General features: G+C 48.5%; 1 protein-coding gene across 1 annotated transcript in view; it reads left to right on the top strand.

The window, feature by feature from the left end:
* Positions 1-24,361, top strand: part of FCHSD2 (FCH and double SH3 domains 2) — a 100,735-nt gene that overhangs the window by 60,544 nt on the left and 15,830 nt on the right. Inside the window, exons 10-15 of the mRNA XM_015852530.2 lie at positions 1,010-1,142; positions 1,803-1,839; positions 4,191-4,305; positions 7,331-7,528; positions 11,110-11,226; positions 12,191-12,295. Of these exons, the coding sequence (XP_015708016.1) occupies positions 1,010-1,142; positions 1,803-1,839; positions 4,191-4,305; positions 7,331-7,528; positions 11,110-11,226; positions 12,191-12,295 (705 nt within the window). The remainder of the gene's footprint in view (positions 1-1,009; positions 1,143-1,802; positions 1,840-4,190; positions 4,306-7,330; positions 7,529-11,109; positions 11,227-12,190; positions 12,296-24,361) is intronic.

Raw genomic sequence — 24,361 nt, 5'->3', positions numbered from 1 at the left:
GCACTAGACCTCCGCATAACCTTGGTTGTGCACTGTGGTTTTAGGGCTCTTATTACAACAGGGCTTCTCCATTGGAACTCCAGTGTCGTCCTCAGGGAGTTTTGAAGCTTACACCATATTTCTGCTCAGCATTGGGCATTCCATGGCGTGCCATGAGCCAGTGGGTCACACCAAGCACTGGGTGAGGAGCATCCTGCAGTGCCACCTGGAGCACCTCTGGGCTGGTGGCTTCACGTGGCCCTTTGGATCCCATCACTTGTGTCCCATCACAGCATCTCCCCAAACCTCAGCTGAGCTCTCAGCTGTGGCTGCCTTACACGGTTGGGTGGTGATGGTGTAACCCAGCGTGGGGCTGTTGCGGTGCTCTGTGGTGCCATCTAATGGAAATAAGCACCGCTGGTCCTCCCTGTCAAAGTGAAATATATCTGTGTGTCACTGTCTGAGGCTGCTCCAGGAAGGTGATCGTGTCTTGATAGCATTCAGATGGGCATTTAGAAAGTGAAACTGTTAATAAATAGGCACAGGATGTCCAAGAGTGGTGGGGTCCCCCCCACAGGTGTTCTGGAGCAGTGAGTTGTGCTGGTACATGGTGGGGTGGGATGGGATGGGATGGGATGGGATGGGATGGGAGGGATGGAATGGAATGGATGGCGAGATGGGATTGGATGCGATGGGATGGATGGGATGGGATGGCCTGGGGATCTGGATTCATCTCTGGACACTTTGTTGATTCCATGTGTGCCATTTAGGTACTGGAATAGGCTCCCCAGGGAGGTGGTTGAATCGCCATCCCTGAGTGTGTTTAAGAGCCGTTTGGATGTGGTGCTCAGGGATATGATTTAGTGTAGGGTTGTTAGAGTTAGGGTTCTGGTTAGGCTACGGTTGGACTTGATGATCTTCAAGGTCTTTTCCAACCTGGATAATTCTATGATTCCATGGCGTTACTACTCTGTACATCACGCTCTGAATTGTGTTGTGCTTTTCTTTAATGCGTTGCCTCTTCCTTCAGGCTCTGGATGGGAACGTCTACGATCACCTGAAGGATTATTTAATGGCACTCAGCAGGACTGAGCTCGAGACGTGCCAAGCCGTACAGAACACCTTCCAGTTTTTACTGGAGACTTCCAGCAGGGTAAGTTCGAGCTGAATGATTCTTTGTAACCGAATACTTAGGGCATATATAGGTTCCCAGACCTGCTTCCAAAATAATGACAAATACTGAAGGCTTATTATTTTTGCTTGCACCAGAGTGGGATTAAGTTTAAAGAAACGAGACACTTTTCCTGGGGAGACATTTTCCTATTGCCACCCAGACTGTGTTCTCATGCATTTACACAGCACTGGGTTTCAGGAGAGCAGCAACCAAGAGAAACTGCCACTGAGGGTCCTGAGCTGCGTAGTGTGAAGCATCATTACTCATCCATGACATTCAAGCTGTACCCAACTGCTTGGCTCATCGCTTAATAATTGATTGTCAGCTTAGAAACAAAATATTGCAGCGTTCTGTCTTTTGAATTAAGAAAAGCAAACACGAGAGAGCAGCTGAATGTTGTCACGGTCGTGGTTTGTTTGCTTTGTCGAGCAGCCAGAATCAGAAATACGTGATCGCTTCCAGGATAATTTGGGTACTTCAATAATTCATGTGCTGGGCTAAAATAAATAAATAAATACTAATTGCCACTGAACACAAACGAGCTGCTTCGGTGTGGTCGTAATATTCCTTTGTATGGATCCCTGAACCACCTGCACAGAAACAGAGCAACTTGTGTTGGAACAACGCTTGTAACACGTTCTGTGTTCAGCATTGAGCGTGCTGGTTTGCACCGTGTGGGTTATACAGTGAGGGGGTCAAAATAGGCTGCTCTCAAGGCTGTCTTTGAGTCATAGTTGGGAAGTGAAAGAGAAACACTGTTTTATCTTCTGTTGGTAAAGGCCTTCCAGTCATTTTGCTGTGCATCGCTCGTGTCAGCTCACATCACAGGATGGCAATTGTTTGAGTTGGATAGGATCTGTAAGACACTGCTCTTAAGACAGGGAGCTGCTGGAGAGGGTCAAGAGGAGGGACAAGAGGACCTCAAGCACCATGAAGCTCCAACCCCCCACCACATACAGGGCCACCAACCTCCACATTGATACCAGCCCAGGCTGCCCAGGGCCCCATCCAAGCTGGCCTTGAACACCTCCAGGGATGGACGGGGCATCCACAGCCTCTCTGGGCAGCTGTTCCAGCTCCTCACCACTATAGGGATCCGGGGTGCATATACAGCCGCCTGCAAGACAAGGCGAGGGCGAGAGCGGCACATCGCAGAGAACAACAGCCCATGCCCCAGCCTATCAACAGCTGTAATCTCTGACATGGAACAGACCCAGAGCTTTAGGGTTCGAGGCTGACTGAAAAAAAGCAGAGGTGGGAGGAAGCAGAAGCGTAACCTTGCACTGACCTTCTCCTTGCACATCTGGCATCAGCTGCCACTCGCGATCTGCCTTGCAGAAGGGATTCGTGTGATGGTAACTTGTAGCTTGTTGTGATCCCCCACATTAATACTGAATCAGAAGAGAGAAACCCACCTTGAGAGCCTGTTCCATACACAGGCCTTCACGGTGCTCCCTCAGCAAACCAAGAGAGCTGAGTTCCACTGTAACACAGTAAAACAGGCACCAAAGCTGACCATAGATTTTCTTAAAAAGCTGCTCTGAGCTGTGTGAAAGCATCATGCGTATCCTCTCCCCTGCCTGCAAGTGTTGGTCATAAGGCTCAGTGCTGCACGTGGCACTGCTGGGGTGCCCCTTATGTCAGCTTCGAGAAAGAAAGGGCTTGATTCAGGTGTGTTCGTGTTCGTTGGTTTGCTTCAACAGAAACATTTGCTGCTTTTGTTGCCATGAATGAACTTGTTTAGTCTTCAGTGTGAAAAAACACAGAGCTTAAGGCTCCGAGAATCATAGAATGATAGAATGGCTTGTAATTGAGAAGGCCCACAGTGCTCCCCAGTTCCACCCCAACTAGCTGACTCGACCAAGAGCACCCAGCGAGACCCAGCGCGCTGAGAGCCACATCCAGCCTGCCCTTGAATGCCTCAGGATGGGGCATCCACAGCCTCCTTGGCAACCTGTTCCAGTGCGCACCACCCTCTGGGTGTAAAACTTCCCCTCCCAGATCCAACCTGAACCTCCCCTGTCTCACTTCAAAGCACGATGCATGTGTGAGATGGAGGTGTAAGAATCTCACTGATGGGAACCGAGACTGGCTTGGAAAAGAAGCATTGCTCAGTTATCCTCAATGCAATCCAGGCACAATAAGTGTGGTACAGAACACCCCAAATACAGAAAAGAACATCAGAAACTGACTCGAATGGAAAGAATTGAATCGGTGGGCGTCTGAAGACTGAGATGTATGTTAAATGCACGTAGGGTTGTAGTATATATGGAAACTATGGTAAGATAGGTGTGATTTCAGTAACCAGATGCTGGAGGTCCCATCTTCAGGTTCCCACCTGGGTTCTGCTCAGTCTGTTGAGAACAGAGACCTGCACCATCTTGCTTCCACTGGCATTCTTGACAGGAAGAAAATGCATTCTTTGGCTGCTGACCAGCAATGAAGCAGACTTCATATGAAACACTGCCAGAAATGGTGCTTTAAGATTCAAGTTGCTGTTCTGCAGACATTTGTTGTCTGGCAGTGAAAGTGGCTTTGCTGTTCTCTGGACTCTGGTGGCATAGACTTGATGACAGATGATGCAAACCTGAGCCTAAATGGCTGGTTGTATCCCACTTAACCTCTTGTCTTTGCTTCCTATGGTGCGTAATTTACTCTAGAAATGAGTTGGCTTCTCAGACTGCTCATTCTCATCTCTTTAATAATGGTGTGTTACCGAAATAGTATTTCACTTTTATCCCTCAGAACCATCTTTGCAGTAGGACTGTGGTGCTCAGTGTCACAGTGAGACTGATTTCCCAGGGCTGTGAGGTGTGAATTCTTTGAGCTTTGCTTTTGCAGTTGATTCCTCAACGTGCATGCCATGACAAAGTCTGTAAGGAGAGAAGTTGGTTTTGTATGAGACAATATCCTGGGCTGTATCTTATAGGGCCCTCATAAACGCAAGATGAAGTTATCACCTCAGTAAATAGTGTCATAGAAGCAGAGGCAGCCCAGGCCTTTCTCATGACTCATCCTCTCTTTGTCTTCTGTTCAGAGTCGACAACTGGAATCGGAAACTGGAACGACTGAAGAGCAAGCCTCAACAAGGAGCTCGGAAATGGCCAACCCGCGTGGCCCGCGAGCACAAAAACATCATCCACAGCCAGCGGGTACGGTTGGGTAACACTGCACATTTCACTCCTTGCAGCTCCTGCTGTATGAAAGAACGAGCTGCTCAGCACCAAGGAGTTATTGTATGGGAGTCTCTCCAGGCAATCTGCCTTTTTCATCTTATCTTGTCTCGGTACTACCAGCTTTACAGCTGCTCAGCTTTATGGCTTGTCAGTGTGTTTTGTTACTCCCGTATAAATCTGAAAGTTACAGCTTCTCTTTTGCTGCAAATAACCGAGGGATGCATTTCATCTGCCTTGTGTGGAGCCAAGGCAGTTGTGGAGTGGAGCGGGACTGCCTGGGAGTGAGAATAAAGTCTGGAGAAGTGAGCCTTTTGTGGGTCAGAAGTTTTCTGAAATGTCTGTGGCTCTCATGCTCCTGTCTGGGAATCATAGAGGATAGAATGGCCTGGGTTGCAAAGGCCCACAGTGCTCATTTAGTTCCAACCCCCTGCTATGTGCAGGGTCACCAACCAGCAGACCAGGCTGCCCAGAGCCACAATCCAGCCTTTGACCAGTGCAGTCTATGTCTGTGTCCATAAAGCAGGAAGCTCCAACCTGCATTCAGTGATTCTCCTGCACACACACAGCTCCTGCAACACAGCAAACCTTCTTGGCTCCCCTGCTCAGGGCTTTCACGGTGTGGTGACTTTTCACTTCCCATTTAGCTGCTCTTTTAAACCTGACATAAGCAAGGACCGTGTCTGTCTTAGATACGGCGAATACCAGCAGGCGGATGAGTGGGTCATAGCACAGTATCTTCCTTTCTTTAAGGTGCTGAAGGCCGTTCTCCTAAGTAAACTTCCATTTGAAATGCTGTGCCTTTCAGTGGTGTGTGTCTTGCTCATTCATTGTGTTGCCTGCGATGGACTGCTGCCCATTGGCCAACCTCAGCAGTGAATGGCTGTGTATCTAACATAACATTTCCCCCTCTTTTGGTGTATTTCTGGCAGACACTTGAAGAGCTGGAGTGCCACGGGCCTGTGATGTCTGAACAAAACCGAGTGAACTGGGCAGAAAATAATGAAGCCAGAGAAGAGCATTCGCAAGGCTGAGGTAAGAACAACAATCATTGGCACCTCTGTTGCTTACCATGGAATGGTTTGTGCTACTCCTGTTTAATTCCAGGTGTGGAAATGTCAGCATCCAACTGGGGGTTTTGAAGAGGTTGGTTTTTTGTGGATTTCTTAGCTCTCAAATCGCCGAATGAACTTCCTGAAAGATGGGAGGTAAAAAGAATCAACCGTTGAAAAGAGGAGAGCGATGGGCAGCTGTGATCCTGCTGCTGTGCAGAAGTCCTCTGTTTGGAGGCTTGTCTTAAGTAGACCAAAAGCCGCCTCAATTTAACTTCTTTTGAAGGGACTCTCAGCAGAAAATCATGACCATCTCTCCATACTCATGCTTTTGTGCTTCTAGGAGTTACCATGTACCAGTGTTGACTTCTGTGAGAGCACAAAACTATCCATACAATGGCCTGGTTGCAAAGGCCCACATGCTCATCCAGCTCCAACCCCCTGCTGTGTGCAGGGTCACCAACCAGCAGCCCAGGCTGCCCAGAGCCACATCCACCTGGCCTTGAATGCCTGCAGGGATGGGGCATATACAGCCTCCTTGGGCAGCCTATGGTTTTGGATATACATATCTGTACTATCAGTGGGGAAGTACTTCAAGGCTCTTTGTATCTCCTTGTGCCTCCACCTGAGGCACTAATGAAAAGGCTGCAGCCCATTGTGAGGCCTTTTGGGGGCTGTGTCAGGCTCTTGGCTGTGTGTTAGACTAAGTTTTGGCTGCTGAAGCTGACCGTCCTGCATGGCCGCAGGAGCTACTGCAAGCAAGAGGAAATGATCTATTCCTTACAGCTAGCACGTTGTCATAATTAAAACTGTAACAGCAAATGCAGTTATTTCAGTTAAGTGCTTCTCGTAGAATAATCAGAGCGCCTGGTGTAATTAGGACGTGGATTTCCAGCTCAAGAGGTTTGAAAATGCAGAGTGAAAATATTCCACCTGCTGATAGGCTAATGTTCACCCTTTGCTAAGCAAACCCAGTTCTCTTTAGCAGAAAGTGCTCTGAAATGCAGTTGTCCTTTCGTTCTGAGTAATGCATTTCCAACAGACTTTGCTCCGGAGTGATTCAGTGTGTGTGTGGTTAATGATAAGTGCAACGAGACAGAGAGAGCAATGGGAATGAAAGATAAAAACAGCAGCAGAAACTGAATTGGATAAGAAGTTGCAGAAGTTGCCTTCTGCCCTGTCGAATGTTTGCTTTTCAAGGAGGATTTAGCTGAGAGAGCTTGAGATGAACTGCAGATTCCCTTGAGCACAGCCGCAGAATATCATAGCATCACAGAATGGCCTGGTTTGAAGGCCCAGAGCCACATCCAGCCTGGCCTTGAATGCCTGCAGGGATGGGGCATCCACAGCCTCCTTGGGCAACCTGTTCCAGTGCGTCACCACCCTATGGGTGTAAAACTCCCTCCTCAGATCCAACCTAAACCTCCCCTGTCTCACTTTCAAACCATTCCCCCTTGTCCTATCACTGCCCACCCTCGTATACAGCCGTTCCCCTCCTGTTTATATGTTCCCTTCATACATTGGAAGTCCATATATAGGAAATCCTTGATTTTAGAGTGCCATTAAAACATTGCTTTCCGAAAATCCTTGGAAAATACCGTGCTGGGCCATGTGTTGTTTGCAAAGCAATCATTAATGGTGTTAAAATTAAGAGTAGGTAAATACATTTCCTATCAACGCTTTAAAAATAGCGACGTGTTGATATACCACCCACACCATGAATGTTTTCATAAGAAATAGCAACGGAAAGTAAATCTGGCCCAAAGAAAATGAGCCTTATGCAGCTTTTTATGTCTTAAATCCTTTACTAAACTGGCTTGGATGAAAACATCTTCACCTCCAGTTTGAGTCGTCAGATGGAAGATGGATGTGTACAATATTATTAATCCGAAACTACTAACACCTGTAACACTGCTTCCCTTATCTTTCTGTTTCTCAAGTTGTTCTGATTGCTCTCCCAGCTCCATTGTAGAGGGCTGCACACCACGTCAGGTTGTCTGCAGAACCTCCCTAACCATTGCTGTGCCTCTCTAACCTTTGCTGCTGTGTTTCCATCCCTGTGCAATCTCTGCCTCCAGAGTTTTAACACGGTTCAGCTGGTGGACATCGAGCCCTCACCTGTCAGTGCCATGCGAATGACTATAGCAGAGGTATATGGTAGCGTTTGTCATCTGCCCTCGGTGTCTGTGTCGCTCCTGCCCTGCATGTGCCGTGGGGATGCTGAATTCACAGCCATGTAGAGGTGGCAACAGAATGCATCACACATCTGTAAAAGAAACAGGCTCTTCCCACAGTGAGACTGAAGGTAGAGTAAAAGAATGGTGCTGGTTGTGGAGTTGAGCTTCACGCTTCTCTTCTCCACTTGCACAGCGTTAGTAATTGGCATCTCAATCCTTTGGGGCCACGAGTTACAGTCTCACAGCTCGGGACGGTGGTGTGTGAGACTGGTTACATCTCTATGTGAGCAGGGAAGCTTGCAGCACGACTTCAGGCTGTCAGTGCAATCTGAGGCAATGCAGCCCATCACTACTGCATGTTCTTTTCCAGAGAGCGATCCCCATGTAAAAGAGAGCAAAAATTCACTCACGTTCAGGTCTTCAGCACAGAAAATCTGATGGTTCTCTGATGAGCTCTTGCATGGCCTCACATCATACACACAGCACTGCTTAACCAGCAGCCCTGGTTAAGCCAGGGGATTCTCAGTCTGCAGCTGCCTCTGCTGTTTGGGTGCAGCTCCTGCTGGCTCAGCAAACCCAATTGGGCTGTCACGTTGCTGCATCTCTTCCTGGTGCTGCAGTTTCTGACCATCTGGCTGCTCACACTGTAACCAGTTTTCATCCCCCCCCAAAAAAAGACAAATATTAATCCTACAAACTCCATTATGACCCAAATAATTAAGCTCAACTAATGGGATCCTGCCTGAAAAATGGCAAGCTACGTTTTAACCAGTTCTCATGTAGTAGCTGTTAGTGAGTGAGGGATTGAGCTCAGAATTCGGCTTCTGAATTTGCAGTCAGTCCTCTGAATGATGGAGTAACAGCAGAGCGGTTCCCAAGCATTCTTTTGCCACATCCTCTCTTTATCCGTGGTCTGCAGAGGTTTTGGTGTTGTGTTCCTGTGGGATGTGCATGATGGTTCTCATACTGAGCACTAATACTCTATGGAGGATGATCTGTAGATCCACTCAAATGATTAATGCCTGCCCGGTCCACGAGCACAGAGATTCAGACTAAATACAAGACACACTGTGACTGGCATCAACACTTGGGACGTTTAAGAGTTATTGGAATGGAGAAATGACAATTGTAGAGCTGAGGTCCATTTGTTTCTTCTCAGTATTTACACCTTCCACTTTTCATATAAAGCACGTTTAAATATTTTAAGACTTATTTAAGGCTTACTTAATAATGAATGCATTTAAATATTTTAAAGCAGCTGCCTTTTATTTTCTATAATTCGATATAAATATTTGATGTTTGGGACATGTGTTTTAAAGCTTCTGAAATACAAGCTGTTGGCTAATAATAATAATAATAATAATGGTAATGACTACCCTCGTGTGTATAAACCCATATGGAGAGGTCCAAACAATGCACCACCTTTTCTGCATTGGAAGTGCTCTGTGCTTTCCTATAGGAGCAAAGCCAGGCGATGAGGTGATGTTAGATGTGAATGCAGCTGCTGTGGTTGCTGGAAGGAGTGTGGAAATACATCGTAGCAATAGAACACGCTCTAAATGCAAACTTAATTTCAATGAAAAGACTCAAAAAACTTCAGTTAGACTGAAAATAGGATCGGGGGGTGTTCATCCTCACTCTACAACAGATGTGCTTGGTGGAGAAATGCCCAGCCCTATCAACAGCTGTAATCTCTGACATGGAACAGAACCCAGAGCTTTAGGGTTCGAGGCTGAACTGAAACAAAAGCAGAGGTGGGAGGAAGCAGAGCCGTAACCTTTGCACTGACCTTCTCCTTGCACATCTGGCATCAGCTGCACTGCGATCTGCCTTGCAGAAGGGATGTCTGTGTGATGGTAACTTGTAGCTTAGTTGTGATCCCCCACATTAATACTGAATCAGAAAGGAGGAAACCCACCTTGAGAGCCTGTTCCATACACAGGGCTTCACGGTGCTCCTCAGCAAACCAAGAGGAGCTGAGTTCCACTGTAACACAGTAAAACAGGCACCAAAGCTGACTCATGATTTTCTTAAAGCTGCTCTGAGCTGTGTGAAAAGCATCATGCGTATCCCTTCCTCCTGCCTGCAAGTGTTGGTCATAAGGCTCAGTCTGCACGTGGGCACTGCTGGGGTGGCCCCTTATTGTCAGCTTTCGAGAAGAAAGGGCTGTGATTTCAGGTGTGTTTCGTGTTCGTGGTTTGCTTGCAACAAACATTTGCTGCTTTTTGCCTTCATTGAAGTGAACTGTTTTAGTCTTCAGTGTGAAAAACACAGAGCTTTAAGGCTCCGGAGAATCATAGAATGATAGAATGGCTTGTATTGAGAAGGCCCACAGTGCTCACCCAGTTCCAACCCCCTGCTGTGTGCAGGGTCACCAACCAGCAGCCCAGGCTGCCCAGAGCCACATCCAGCCTGGCCTTGAATGCCTGCAGGGATGGGGCATCCACAGCCTCCTTGGGCAACCTGTTCCAGTGCGTCACCACCCTCTGGGTGTAAAACTTCCTCCTCAGATCCAACCTGAACCTCCCCTGTCTCACTTCAAAGCACGATGCATGTTGAGATGGATGGTGTAAGAATCTCACTGATGGGAAGCGAGACTGGCTTGGAAAAGAAGCATTGCTCAGTTATCCTCATGCAATCCAGGCACAATAAGTGTGTACAGAACAGCCCCAAATACAGAAAGAACATCAGGAAACTGACTCGAATGGAAGAATTGAATCTGGTGGGCGTCTGAAGACTGAGATGTATGTGTAAATGCACGTAGGGTTGTAGTATATATGGAAACTATGGTAAGATTAGGTGTGATTTCAGTAACCAGATGCTGGAAGGTCCATCTTCAGGTTCCCACCTGGGTTCTGCTCAGTCTGTTGAGAACAGAGACCTGCACCATCTTGCTTCCACTGGCAATTCTTGACAGGAAGAAATGCATTTCTTTGGCTGCTGACCAGCAATGAGAGCAGACTTCATATGAAACACTGCCAGAAATGGTGCTTTAAGATTCAAGTTGCTGTTCTGCAGACATTTGTTGTCTGGGCAGTGAAAGTGGCTTTGCTGTTCTCTGGTACTTGGTGGCATTATGACTTGATGACAGATGATGCAAACTGAGCCTAAATGGCTGGTTGTATCCCACTTAACCTCTTGTCTTTGCTTCCTATGGTGCGTATTTACTCTAGAAATGAGTTGGCTTCTCAGACTGGCTCATTCTTCATCTCTTTAATAATGGTGTGTTACCGAAATAGTATTTCACTTTTATCCCTCAGAACCATCTTTGCAGTAGGACTGTGGTGCTCAGTGTCACAGTGAGACTGATTTTCCCAGGGCTGTGAGGTGTGAATTCTTTAGAGCTTTGCTTTTGCAGTTGATTCCTCAACGTGCTGCCATGACAAAGTCTGTAAGGAGGAGAGTTGGTTTTGTATGAGACAATATCCTGGGCTGTATCTTATAGGGCCCTCATAACGCAAGATGAAGTTATCACCTCAGTAAATAGTGTCATAGAAGCAGAGGCAGCCCCAGGCCTTTCTCATGACTCATCCTCTCTTTGTCTTCTGTTCCAGAGTCGACAACTGGAATCGGAAACTGGAACGACTGAAGAGCACAGCCTCAACAAGGAGGCTCGGAAATGGGCAACCCGCGTGGCCCGCGAGCACAAAAACATCATCCACAGCCAGCGGGTACGTTGGGTAACACTGCACATTTCACTCCTTGCAGCTCCCTGCTGTATGAAAGAAGAGCTGCTGCCAGCACCAAGGAGTTATTTGTATGGGATGTCTCTCCAGGCAATCTGCCTTTTTCATCTTATCTTGTCTCGGTACTACCAGCTTTACAGCTGCTCAGCTTTTATGGCTTGTCAGTGTGTTTTGTTACTCCCGTATAAATCTGAAGTTACAGCTTCTCTTTTGCTGCAAATAACCGAGGGATGCATTTCATCTGCCTTGTGTGGAGCCAAGGCAGTTGTGGGATGGAGCTGGGACTGCCTGGGAGTGAGAATAAAGTCTGGAGAAGTGCAGCCTTTTGTGGGTCAGAATGTTTCTGAAATGTCTGTGGCTCTCATGCTCCTGTCTGGGAATCATAGAAGGATAGAATGGCCTGGGTTGCAAAGGCCCACAGTGCTCATTTAGTTCCAACCCCCTGCTATGTGCAGGGTCACCAACCAGCAGCCCAGGCTGCCCAGAGCCACATCCAGCCTTTGGACCAGTGCAGTCTATGTCTGTGTCCATAAAGGCAGGAAGCTCCAACCTGCATTCAGTGATTCTCCTGCACACACACAGCTCCTGCAAACACAGCAAACCTTCTTTGGCTCCCGCTGCCTCAGGGCTTTCACGGTGCTGGTGACTTTTCACTTCCCATTTCAGCTGCTCTTTTAAACCTGACATAAGCAAGGACCGTGTCTGTCTTAGATACGCGAATACCAGCAGGCGGATGAGTGGGTTCATAGCACAGTATCTTCCTTTCTTTAAGGTGCTGAAGCGTTCTCCTAAGTAAACTTCCATTTGAAATGCTGTGCCTTTCAGTGGTGTTGTGTCTTGCTCATCATTGTGTTGCCTGCGATGGACTGCTGCCCATTGGCCAACCTCTGCAGTGAATGGCTGTGTATCTAACATAACATTTCCCCCTCTTTTGGTGTATTTCTGGCAGACACTTGAAGAGCTGGAGTGCCACGGGCCTGTGATGTCTGAACAAACCCGAGTGGAACTGGAGCAGAAAATAGATGAAGCCAGAGAGAGCATTCGCAAGGCTGAGGTAAGACAACAATCATTGGGCACCTCTGTTGCTTACCATGGAATGGTTTGTGCTACTCCTGTTTAATTCCAGGTGTGGAAATGTCAGCATCCAACATGGGGGTTTTGAAGAGGTTGGTTTTCTGTGATTTCTTAGCTCTCAAATCGCCGAATGAACTTCCTGAAAGATGGGAGGTAAAAAGAATCAACGTTGAAAAGATGGAGAGCGATGGGGCATGCTGTGATTCCTGCTGCTGTGCAGAAGTCTCTGTTTGGAGGCTGTGTCTTAAGTAGACCAAAAGCCGCCTCAATTTACCTTCTTTTTGAAGGGACTCTCAGCAGAAAATCATGACCATCTCTCCATACTCATGCTTTTGTGCTTCTAGGAGTTACCATGTACCAGTGTGACTTCTGTGAGAGCACAAAACTATCCCATACAATGGCCTGGGTTGCAAAGGCCCACAGTGCTCATCCAGCTCCAACCCCCTGCTGTGTGCAGGGTCACCAACCAGCAGCCCAGGCTGCCCAGAGCCACATCCAGCCTGGCCTTGAATGCCTGCAGGGATGGGGCATATACAGCCTCCTTGGGCAGCCTATGGTTTTGGATATACATATCTGTACTATCAGTGGGGAAGTACTTCAAGGGCTCTTTGTATCTCCTTGTGCCTCCACTCTGAGGCACTAATGAAAAGGCTGCAGCCCATTGTGAGGCCTTTTGGGGGCTGTGTCAGGCTCTTGGCTGTGTGTTAGACTAAGTTTGGCTGCTGAAGCTGACCGTCTGCATGGCCGCAGGAGCTACTGCAAGCAAGAGGAAATGATCTATTCCTTTACAGCTGAGCACGTTGCATAATTAAAACTGTACAGCAAATGCAGTTATTTCAGTTAAGTGCTTCTCGTAGATAATCAGAGCGCCTGGTGTAATTAGGACTGTGATTTCCAGCTCAAGAGGTTTGAAAATGCAGAGTGAAAATATTCCACCTGCTGATAGGCTGAATGTTCACCTCTTTGCTAAAGCAAACCCAGTTCTCTTAGCAGAAAGTGCTCTGAAATGCAGTTGTCCTTCGTTCTGAGTAATGCATTTCCAACAGACTTTGCTCCGGAGTGATTCAGTGTGTGTGTGGTTAATGATTAAGTGCACGAGGACAGAGAGAGCATGGGAATGAAAGATAAAAACAGCAGCAGAAACTGAATTGGGATAAGAAGTTGCAGAAGTTGCCTTCTGCCCTGTCGAATGTTTGCTTTTCAGAGAGGATTTAGCTGAGAGAGCTTGAGATGAACTTGCAGATTCCCTTGAGCACAGCCGCAGAATATCATAGCATCACAGAATGGCCTGGGTTGGAAGGGACCTCAAGGATCACGAAGCTCCAACCCCCCACCACAAGCAGGGCCACCAACCTCCACATTGATACCAGCCCAGGCTGCCCAGGGCCCCATCCAACCTGGCCTTGAACACCTCCAGGGATGGACGGGGCATCCACAGCCTCTCTGGGCAGCTGTTCCAGCACCTCACCACTCTCAGAGTAAAGAACTTCCCCCTGACATCCAACCTCAATCTGCCCTCCTTCAACTCCAAACCATTTCCCCTTGTCCTGCTGTTATCTGCCCTTTCACAGAGCTGACTCCCTTCCTGTCTGTAGGCTCCCTTCAGGTCCTGGCAGGCTGCAATGAGGTCACCCCGCAGCCTTCTCTTCTCCATGCTGAACAAGCCCAGCTCCCTCAGCCTGTCTTTGTATGGGAGGTGCTGCAGCCCTCTGAGCATCTTTGTGGCCTCCTCTGCACCCTTCTCAGTATAGCTGAGAATAGCCAGAGAGTGCCAAGAAGCCGAAGGTTTGTATAAGAGAAATGAGGAGTGAGATCAGCAGTAACGCCAGCAGCATTCAGTAGGAAACCGTGGTCTAATCCAAAAGTGGAAGGAGGGACAGAGCGCGGCTGGGAGGCACAGTGGGCAGGAAGCTCCCTGCCGGGAAGGTGAGTCAGTAAGGCAGCAAAGAAGGGAAAAAATAGCACATAGTCCTCACATCTAACAAGAGCAAATGCAGAGTGATGGACGCACTCCCTGTAAACACCAAGCAGCATTAGGAAGAGGTAGAGATGGTGATTGTTCTTCTGTGAGTTATGTTTCAAAGTGTTTGGTAGAAAGTTAAGAGGGCAAATGATGTCGTTCCTCGGTTTTGTGGTGCCAGACAGTGTGTTGTAGTTCAGATGTCACCTTTCCAGTCACTAGGGTCTTTTAGTCGCTTGAATTATTGACTGTGAGAGTGGTGAGGGCTGGAATAGGCTGCCCAGAGCCACATCCAGCCTGGCCTTTATTAAAGCCTGCAGGGTTGGAGCATCCACAGCCTCCTTGTGTGCATCCAATGGAGACATCTTGAAGAAACCTGGTTCCTGCTGGCTTTTTCCTTCTTCAAGATGTCTGGCTTCAACATAAGGATGGAGGTTGGCAAATTCACAGCTCAGTGGTTATTTTTGATCTTGCTCTCCATGTGAAGGTGTTTTTCTTTGTGATCTCTCATGGAACACTCTCCTTGATTAAAATTTGGGGAAAGTATGACTTTTCTTGCATGCTCTTATCCCACTGATAGATGGTAGATGATAGGTGATATGTCTTGGAGACACCCAAGGTCAGGGGATGGGGCTGTGAGCACCCAGTGGAGCTGTGGTGTCCATTGCTGGCAGTGGTACCCAGTGGTTTTTAGAGGTCCCTTCCAACTCCAACCATTCTTTGGTTCTATGATACTCAATGGCTGTAACTAATAACCGTAGCACATACTTTATTGCTCTTAAGGTGAAAAGGTTTTGGTTTGTTTTGTTCTGCTCACTTCTTATACAGTAAATGTGTGAATACATCCAATACTACCTCTGGCCTTGGCAGAAGGGTAGAATTTGGTGCAATTAATGCTGTAGCACGGAGTTTAGATTCAGAGGAGCTCCATCCTTGTCAAAACAGCTTTTAACTTCTGATTCATATGGGTGGATTCCAAGAAAGATGAGCACTGAGAGCAGAGCTGTGCATCTCCACTGGATGTGGAACAGTTTGAGCATCATCTGGAGAGCAGGTGGGCACCTTAAAGACTCACTGATTTAGGAAGATAAATTACTTGTGTGGCTTCTTTGCACTCAGTCAACCAAGTTAACTGAACTGAACTCCTGGACTTCTGTTTGCTGTGCCTGTTGGTTCAGGCAGTTTGATAGCTCTCGTTTTCTTCCCAATTTGCCACTATTTGAGACATCAGAGATATAACTATTCAATATACTATACACATACATACTGTCTCCACTGACCTGACCTTTGGCTACCATAATGGTTTCTTCAGCCTGCATCCCAGGCCCTGAGGTGAAGTTACCCCAATCCTGTTCATCTCAGATCTCTCTCACGCTGATGGCCCCATCACTTTTCTTGCTTGGTGTGAATTGGTCTTAGGGCTGAAATATTTGTTGTCAGTGATGATGGGAGATATCCCATCTGTGCTGAGGTCTTCTCTTTAGGAAGGTCCTGGGGCCTCCGCAGCAATTAATCCAATTTCCACTTAATTATCCGGGGGTGCATTTTGTCTCGTAATTAGGATATCTACGACCCTCAAGAGAGTGTTTGTAGCAGATAACATTTGATTAAGACTCATTACAGCGCTGTTTACTTTGTTTGATTAGTTCAGAAGCTTAGGTTCGTTTCTAATTGTGGACAGAGGGCTGCTCTCGTCTCCCCTCGTAGCTGGCGATGAATATTTATGCCCATGCTCTGATAACAGTGGTTTTGCTGGCTGTGCTCCTGTTCTATCTGAGGATCTCATCTGTTCATCGTGTGCTTCACCTTCTCCTACGTCTCTCTTGGACCTTTCTCTGCTCATTGGAAATAGGAGAAATTCTCATTCCATATGCTTCACCGAAAAGATGGAAGGGAGCAAGGTGACCAACAGGAAAAGAAGCTCCATTTGTGAAATGTCACTTGCTGCCACCTCCGGCTCTGCCTGGGAAACATATGTTTGGGAAGGCTGTGCTGGGTAAGCAGATTGCTCTCCCGGCATGAGATGAGCACTGCATGATGCTGAGCTGGGCGGATCTGAACCACGACCGCTCCCAACATCCCAGGGTTGGGAATGCTGGCCTTGCAAATGTATGGCACAATATGATTGTAAAGATTTCTGGATGCCCCAGGTCTGTTTCCTCTACACAGCCTTCAGCCACTCCGCCCCACGCCTGTAGTGCTGCCTGGGGTTGTTGTGGCCAAAGCACAGGACCCAGCACTGAGCCTTGTTGAACTTCATCCCATTGCCTTCAGCCCAGCTCTCCATCCTGTCCAGGTCCTTCTGTGGGCCCCCAGACAGATCCACACTTCCCCCATCTTGGTGTCACCCACCTGCAAATGTATTGAGAATACTGTGGGAGACAGAGCCAAAGGCTTTGCTGAAGTCAAGGTAGTCCACATCAACAGCCTTTGCCTCATCCACCAGATGGGCCACTGGATCCTAGAAGGAGACCAGGTTGGGCAAGATGAGGAATGACTGCCATAGGACTCCAACTCAGATTGACCTGCTTGGTAACCAGGATCAGTAGATCAATCCAGGCTCTGAGGACATCCACATCACTTGTTTCCTGGGTCTTGTGTACTCGAGCATTGGAGGCTCCCTCTGTACCTCTGCTTAAGGGAAGTCTCTGTATCTTCTAAGAAAAATACTCTGGCAGTCATAGCAGAAATGCAGAGAAACATGATAAAGGTTTGTGTTCACACAGTTTATATGCACACTATGACTTATAGAATTTGGGTGATTTCCATTCAACCCAGCTACCTGGGAATGACTCTGTGACCCCAACAAAATCCCACACGCTTCTCTCTCTCTCTCCCCTCCTTCTCCATCCCTCCTTCCCCACCACCTCCTTTCCCAGCTTTGTAATCAGTCACGTTTTTATGTGCTGGAGCTTGGAGGAAACCAGTCTGCTGCATGGGCTGGGGCTGCTGGGTGGGCTCCCTCTGTGCCCAACTTCACCCCACCTCATTAACCCAGCCATCCTCTCACACAGTGTGTGACCCGTGTTTCATTTCCTGCTTGTTTCAGCCCAGCAGCCTCTCTTGGTTTAGCTGTGTGCAGCCAGGCAGGATAGCGAGCATAGAAATTAACTGCTGTAATATGTCAAAACTCCCCACTCGTCCTTGTGCTTTAGGAAGGCTCAGTGTTGGGATGGAGAGTGGTCGGCTGTTAGTTCATTCCCAGTCTGTCCCTCCTGAAGTATGGGCTTAGGGTGGTTTGGGGTGAATTCAGGGGGCTGGGAGCTGCAAGGTGTCTGTGGGATGTAAAGGACGCTTGGTTCCTTATGGCCCCTTTTATTTCTGGGTGCAGAGAAGAGCAATGTGGAATATATTCTTGCTGGGTTTGGTTGCCATGAGTTCCAAGGCAGTTGTTTATCTTCATCTCGTGCGAGCTGTAAGTTTAAAGACCTTTTCTTAATTAAGACTGGAACAGTAAATAAACAAAGCTCTGCTTCCATGTAGAGCAAGCACAGGTATGTGAGAAACAGATAACAATATTGGTATTTCTTGAAGCTTTTTGTTCCTTTCATCTGCCTATAACTTGCCATCAGCTGAGGTAGAAGGAGAGCAGAGAGAAGTGGGAACCACCCAAACCTTGTTTGTAAGCTTTGTGGGTGGCTGACAGTTCTAAATGAACATAATGAAATTCCAGACCTCAGCTATTAAATTGTAATTGGTAAACAGCAACAGTAAATAACAATCTCACAATTAAATAGGAAAATATCTGTCCTGCAGTGAAGCTTAATAACAGTGCAATTGGGCAGCGTCCAGCTCTTGCAGTGAGTGCTGGGTTTCAGCATTCCAGTGCTTTTGGAACTCAGCTGCCTTCCTGGAGACACTTTGTGTTGTGGGGAATGTCAACGCTCGCTTGGTTAAACATATTTTCAACTCTGCAAGTTCCTGTTGGCGGAGGTCAGTCAGTCCTTGGTGATTTTCTATAAGCATCCCCTGTCTTCAGTGCTGGTCCGTGGCTTTATGGCTCCATTCCCACACCAAAACCAAAAGGGAAGATGGGGCAAGATGGAGCTGTGCCCTTTGTGCAAGGTGGATCCTTGCATGGTGGGGTCAGCTGGGGCTCCAACTTATGGCATCATCATCGTTGTAGTTTGCCCCAGCCAGTTTGGGAGCAGTGATGTGTGAATGAAGTGCTCGTGTCTTTAAATATGTAGCTGTTCCTGCACAAGGAGCAGAATAAGGTTATATCACTGTCTGGCTTTATTTTAAATATACACACATAGGTAGGAAGCTGTTAGCCCTGGTCTACCAGTACAATCATTTAGGGGGGTAAAAAATACATGCGTTTGCTTGTAAATAGTGTTATACATCTTTCAAGTGCAGACCTGACCTCACACTTAAAGCACTTTTATGGTTTGTCTGCGATGGAATGGAACTCAAAACATTTGTGGTTTGGAACGAGCATTTGTTGAATATTAAGTGCACTGTGTGTAAATAGAGGGAGGGAGCTCAACTGCATTTACTGCATACCTTGACTTAAAACTCTTAGCAAGTACAGCCAAGGAGCTTGGAGCAGCTTGTTTATTTTAGCTAACAAGTTGGTACAAACAACGTGGTTTACAGCAGGCTGGGAGCTAATAGGAGATACAAATGTTTACAGCATGCCTAGACTAATGTTTGTTGCGTAACTTGAGCTAATTGGAAATTGCATAACAAGGTAAAACAACATAACAGGCAGGATGAGCAGTTCTGTGCAACGTGTGCTGAGGGCACACAAAAAGTCCTCACGCCATTACACAGAACCAGAACATAAAGACAAGTAGGGGGTGGCTGCTTTCCTTCAGGATGATATCTAGCCATCAACCATCTATCCATCCATTCATCCATTGTCTATCTGTACATTCGTTCATCCATCCATCCATCTATCAATTGTCCATCCATCCATCCATCCATCTATCAATTGTCCATCCATCCATCCATCCATCCATCCATCCATCAATCAGTCCATCCACCCATCCATCCATCCACCCATCCATCCATCTATCTATCCATTCATCCATCCATCCATCCTTCCATCCATCCATCAATCCAACTACTAGTCCTTCCACCCACCCACCCCTCCCTCCATCCCTCCATCCACCCATCCACCACCCCTCCCTCCATCCCTCCATCCATCCATCCACCCATCCTTCCACCCATCCTTCCACCCATCCTTCCACCCATCCATCCATCCATCCATCCATCCATCCATCCATCCATCCATCCATCCATCCATCCATCCATCCCTCCATCCATCCCTCCATCCATCCATCCATCCATCCATCCATCCATCCATCCATCCATCCATCCATCCATCCATCCACTCATCCATCCATCCATCCATCCATTGACCCACCCATCCATCCTTCCATAGAATCATAGAATCACAAGGTTGGAAACTTGAGATTGGGAAGGAAATCTTCCCTGTGAGGGCAATGAGATGTTGGCACATGTTGCCCTTTGAGGCTGTGGATGCCCCCTGCCTGGAAGCATTCAAGGCCAGGCTGGATGGGGCTGTGAGCAGCCTGGGCTATGGGAGGTGTCCCTGCCTACAGCAGGGCTTGGGACTGGGTGAGCTGCAAGGTCCCTCCCAACACAAACTGTTCTGTCACCCCACAGTTCTATGATATACAGAGGAGATGATGGCAATAAGGAAACCTCCCCTTGTATGCAAGGAGCTGTGAGCCTTGGACCAGCCCTTGGATCTGCTCCTCTTCAGTTTTCTTGATCTCAAGACTGATATCAGATCTGAAGAATTTGTTGTGCTTTCAGATACATTATCTTTAATTCTGATGACTGTAGACATGATTTGGTATGCACATGGCTTCACAATCATTAAATGTAGTTAAGTCCTTTGGCTTGCTAATGTCCTGCAGTAGGGAACTCCACAGCTCAATGTCACACCACATAGAAATGCATGTCCTGTTATCCATTGCAAGTTGTCTTCCCTTTTGGTTTCCTTAGAGGTCTCCATGTGCATATGATAATGAGCTGATCTCCTTAAAGTCTGGAAGGGACTTTGGTGGGAAGAATAATCTATTTCCAAGCTTTTCCATTGAGTACTGAGCTATGTCAGCCTGCTGCCAAAAGTCACTATCTCTTCCTTCTGATCCTGCTTAGTCAACCAGTCCTATCCACGCTGTTAAAATCTCCACCATTACAGTATTCTTCCTCAGAACAGAGAAATAGAGAAACACAGGCAGATACTGGCAGGTAGGAAAAGATGTATGCACGCTGAGAATCTCACTAGCGATCCTTGAGACACTTCTAAATGATCTCAGTTCCATCTAAGAATGCTTTTCTATTTATTTTCAGCACAGTGAGCACCAGCTCAGGAATCTGAAATGCTTTCATACTGCCAACTCCTTGTGACATGAGCAAACACTGTATCTGCAGATGCAGAGGGACTTCTCATCCATGTACTTTCCTGCTACTCTCCATGACTTGCTTTCAACTTGGATCCATACCAAGCACTATGAAACATACGTGAAAGCAGAGCTCGCTTTAGTTTCTTTCTTTAGTTTGATTTTCAACAAGGTTTATTGGAAGGTGGTTCTATCAGCCTTTCATTCTCGGTGCCCATCTGGGGATGGAGGCAGGAAGGCTGAAGGTCTGGCTGGCTCCCAACCTTCCATGCCCGGTCTCAGTTGCTCGGTTCCAGCTCTTCCTTCCCTGCTGGATGCGGTGTCTCCGGTCCGGCTGAACCATGCCCAGCCATCCCTTGTAGCTTCTTGTTCCACCCTCATCTTCAGAGCTCTGCGGGACGCACCCCACGTGGCTCCTGGAGACGCTGCAGCCTTGAAGGCCCTGACTCCATCCTAAGGTGGGCAGCGTGGAGCTGCCTTTGTCTTCCAGACCGTCCGTGTGCTGCTCTGGTTCCGTCTGAGTCCAGATGCCCGTCTGCAAGGCAGGGAGGAGCTGCGAGTGTCCCTCAAAAGGGCACTGTATGAGGCTGACTTATCTGTGCTGTGTGGCATGGAGACCAGATGGAGAGCTGAGGATGAGCGTATGTCCTGCTCTGGTTCCATCTTGGTGCTGATTCCAATCTGCAAGGCAGAAGGGATGGAAGAAAGGAGCAGCCTCCTGCCCTGCTTTGCTGTGCTACTTACCCCTGCACAGCCCTGCTCACCAGGTTGCTGGTCAGCCAGCCATGTCCATGGCCATGAGTGGAAAGGGCCACTGCAACCAGCAGGTCTGGTACCAGCACCTGGAGTGGGGCCAGGACTCAGCAAAGCAGCACCAAATGTTGGTATGAAGGCAGGGGGACCCTGGGGAGCTGCCAGTGTCCCTCAAAAGGGCACTGTTTGAGGCTGACTTATCTGTTTTTTGAGACATTCAGACCAGATGGAGAGCTGAGGACAGGTGTGTGTCCTGCTCTGGTTCCATCTTGGTGCTGATTCCCATCTGCAAGGCAGAGGGGATGGAAGAAAGGAGCAGCCTCCTGCCCTGCTTTGCTGTGCTACTTACCCCTGCACAGCCCTGCTCACCAGGTTGATGCTCTGAAATTGGTTTCCTTGGCCATTTGGGGCTCACTGTGTCAGCAGCAACATTGACACGGCCACTGCAATCAGGTGGAGTGGTGGTAGAACCTGCAGTGGGGTCAGGACTCAGCAAAGCAGAGTAAAAGGTTTGGGGTAAGAACACGGGGATCTTGGGGAGCTTGCATGGTCCTGTATGAGCCCAACAGGCTGCAGTTTGGGGCTGACTTATCTTTTTTCGTGGGACAACAGAATTTAGGGCTGAGCTCCAGCACTGTTGGTCATCTGGTGCCCTTTGTGTTGTGCTGTCCATCTGCAAGGCAGAGAGGATGGAAGAAAAGAGCAGCCTCCTGCCCTGCTTTGCTGTGCTTCTTACCCCTGCACAGCCCTCCTCACCAGGTTGCTGGTCTGCCAGCCACTCCAAGGGCTGAATGGAGCTGCCTGTGTCTGCAAGACTGTGTTTGATAAGGGTCTCTGCAAGCAGATGGTTTGTTGCCATCTCCTGCAATAGGGCTGGGACTCAGCAAAGTGCTATCAGAAGTTGTGGTGAGGGCAGGGGGTTTTTGGGGAGCTGCCAGTGTCCCCAGGAAGGGCACTGTTTGATGCAGACTTATCTGTATTTTGTGGCATGGAGATGGCTGCCCTGCCTGCCGTCTGCATGGCCGGGTGTGGAAAGGACCACAGCAATCAGCAGGTCTGGTGGCAGCACCTGCAGTGGGGTAAGTGCTCAGCAAAGCAGCAACAAATGTTGGTGTGAGGGCAGGGGGACCCTGGAGAGCTTCCAGTGTCCCTCAAAAGGGCACTGTTTGAGGCTGACTTATCTGTGCTGTGTGGCATGGAGACCAGATGGAGAGCTGAGGGCAGGTGCATCTCCTCCTCTGGTTCCATCTTGGTGCTGATTCCCATCTACAATGTAGAGGGGAAGGAAGAAAGGAGCAGCCTCCTGCCCTGCTTTGCTGTGCTTCTTACCCCTGCACAGCCCTGCTCACCAGGTTGCTGGTCTGCCAACCATCTCCATTGCCTTGAGTGGGAAGGGCCACTGCAACCAGCAGGTCTGGTGGCAGCACCTGTAGTGGGTCCAGGGCTCACCAACGGGGTATCAAATGTTGGTGTGAAGGCAGGGAGACCCTGGGGAGCTGTCAGTGTCCCTCAGAAGGGCACTGTTTGAGGCTGACTTATCTTTTTTTTTTGGCATGGAGACCAGATGGAGAGCTGAGGGCAGGCATGTGTCCAGCTCTGGTTCCATCTTGGTGCTGATTCCCATCTGCAAGGCAGAAGGGATGGAAGAAAGGAGCAGCCTCCTGCCCTGCTTTGCTGTGCTACTTACCCCTGCACAGCCCTGCTCACCATGTTGCTGGTCTGAAATTGGTTTCCTTGGCCCTTTGGGGCTCACTGTGTCAGCAGCAACATTGACACGGCCACTGCAATCAGGTGGGGTTGTGATAGAACCTGCAGCGGGGTCAGGACTCAGCAACGCAGAGTTAAGGGTTTGGGGTAAGAACAGGGGGATCTTGCGGAGCTTCCATGTTCCTGTAGGAACCCAACAGGCTGCAGTTTGGGGCTGACTTATCTTTTTTTGTAGGACACCAGTTTTTAGGGCTGAGCTCCAGCACTGTTGGTCATCTGGTGCCCTTTGTGTTGTGCTGTCCATCTGCAAGGCAGAGGGGAAGGAAAGGAAGAAAAGGAGCAAAGCCTCGCTGCCTGCTTTGCTGTGCTACTTACCCCTGCACAGCCCTGCTCACCTGGTTGCTGCTGCCAGCCATCTCATTGCCATGAGTGGGAAAGGGCCACTGCCAATCAGCAGGGTCGGTGGCAGCACTGAATTGGTTGTCCCAGAAAGCTTCCCGAAATGGGATATCAAAATGTTGGTATGAAGGCAGGGGGACCCTGGGGAAGCCGCCAGTGTCCTTCGAAACAGGGCCAACTGTTTGAGGCTGACTTATCTGTTTTTGGTGTGGCATGGAAACAAATGGAGAGCTGAGGCAGGCACGTCTCTCCTGTTCGCATCTTGTGATGATTCCCATCTGCAAGGCAAGAAAAGGGATGGAAGAAAGGAGGCAGCCTCCTGCCCTGCTTTGCTGTGCTCTTCCCCTGCACAGCCCTGCTCACCAGGTTGCTGGTCTGCCAGCCCTTCCCAGGGCTGTGTGTGGCTGCCTTTGTCCCCAAGCCCGTATCAAAAAGGGCCTCTGCAAATAGATGGTCTGGTGCCATCTCCTGCATAGGCCCATGGCTCAGCAAAGCAGTATCAAATGTGGGGTGAGGGCAAGGGATCCCTGGGGAGCTGCCCAGTGTCCTTCGAAAGGGCACTGTTTGAAGCTGACTTAATCTGTGCTGTTTGGCAATGGAGAACCAAGATGGAGAGCGAGGGCAGGTTCATCTCCTCTCTGCAACATCTTGGTGCTGAAATTCCCCAATCTGCAGGAAAGAAGGGATGGAAGAAAGGAGCAGCCTCCTGCCCTGCTTTGCTGTGCTAACTTAACCCCCTGCACAGCCGCTCACCAGGGTTGCTGGCTCTGAAATTGGTTTCCTATGGCCATTTTTGGGGCTCACTGTGTCAGCAGCAACATTGACACGGCCACTGCCACAGGTGGAG

This window comes from Coturnix japonica, chromosome 1, assembly GCF_001577835.2.
Source record: "Coturnix japonica isolate 7356 chromosome 1, Coturnix japonica 2.1, whole genome shotgun sequence".
In the NCBI taxonomy this organism is placed as follows: Eukaryota; Metazoa; Chordata; class Aves; order Galliformes; family Phasianidae; genus Coturnix; species Coturnix japonica.
This window is presented reverse-complemented; position numbering and strand designations above follow the sequence as displayed.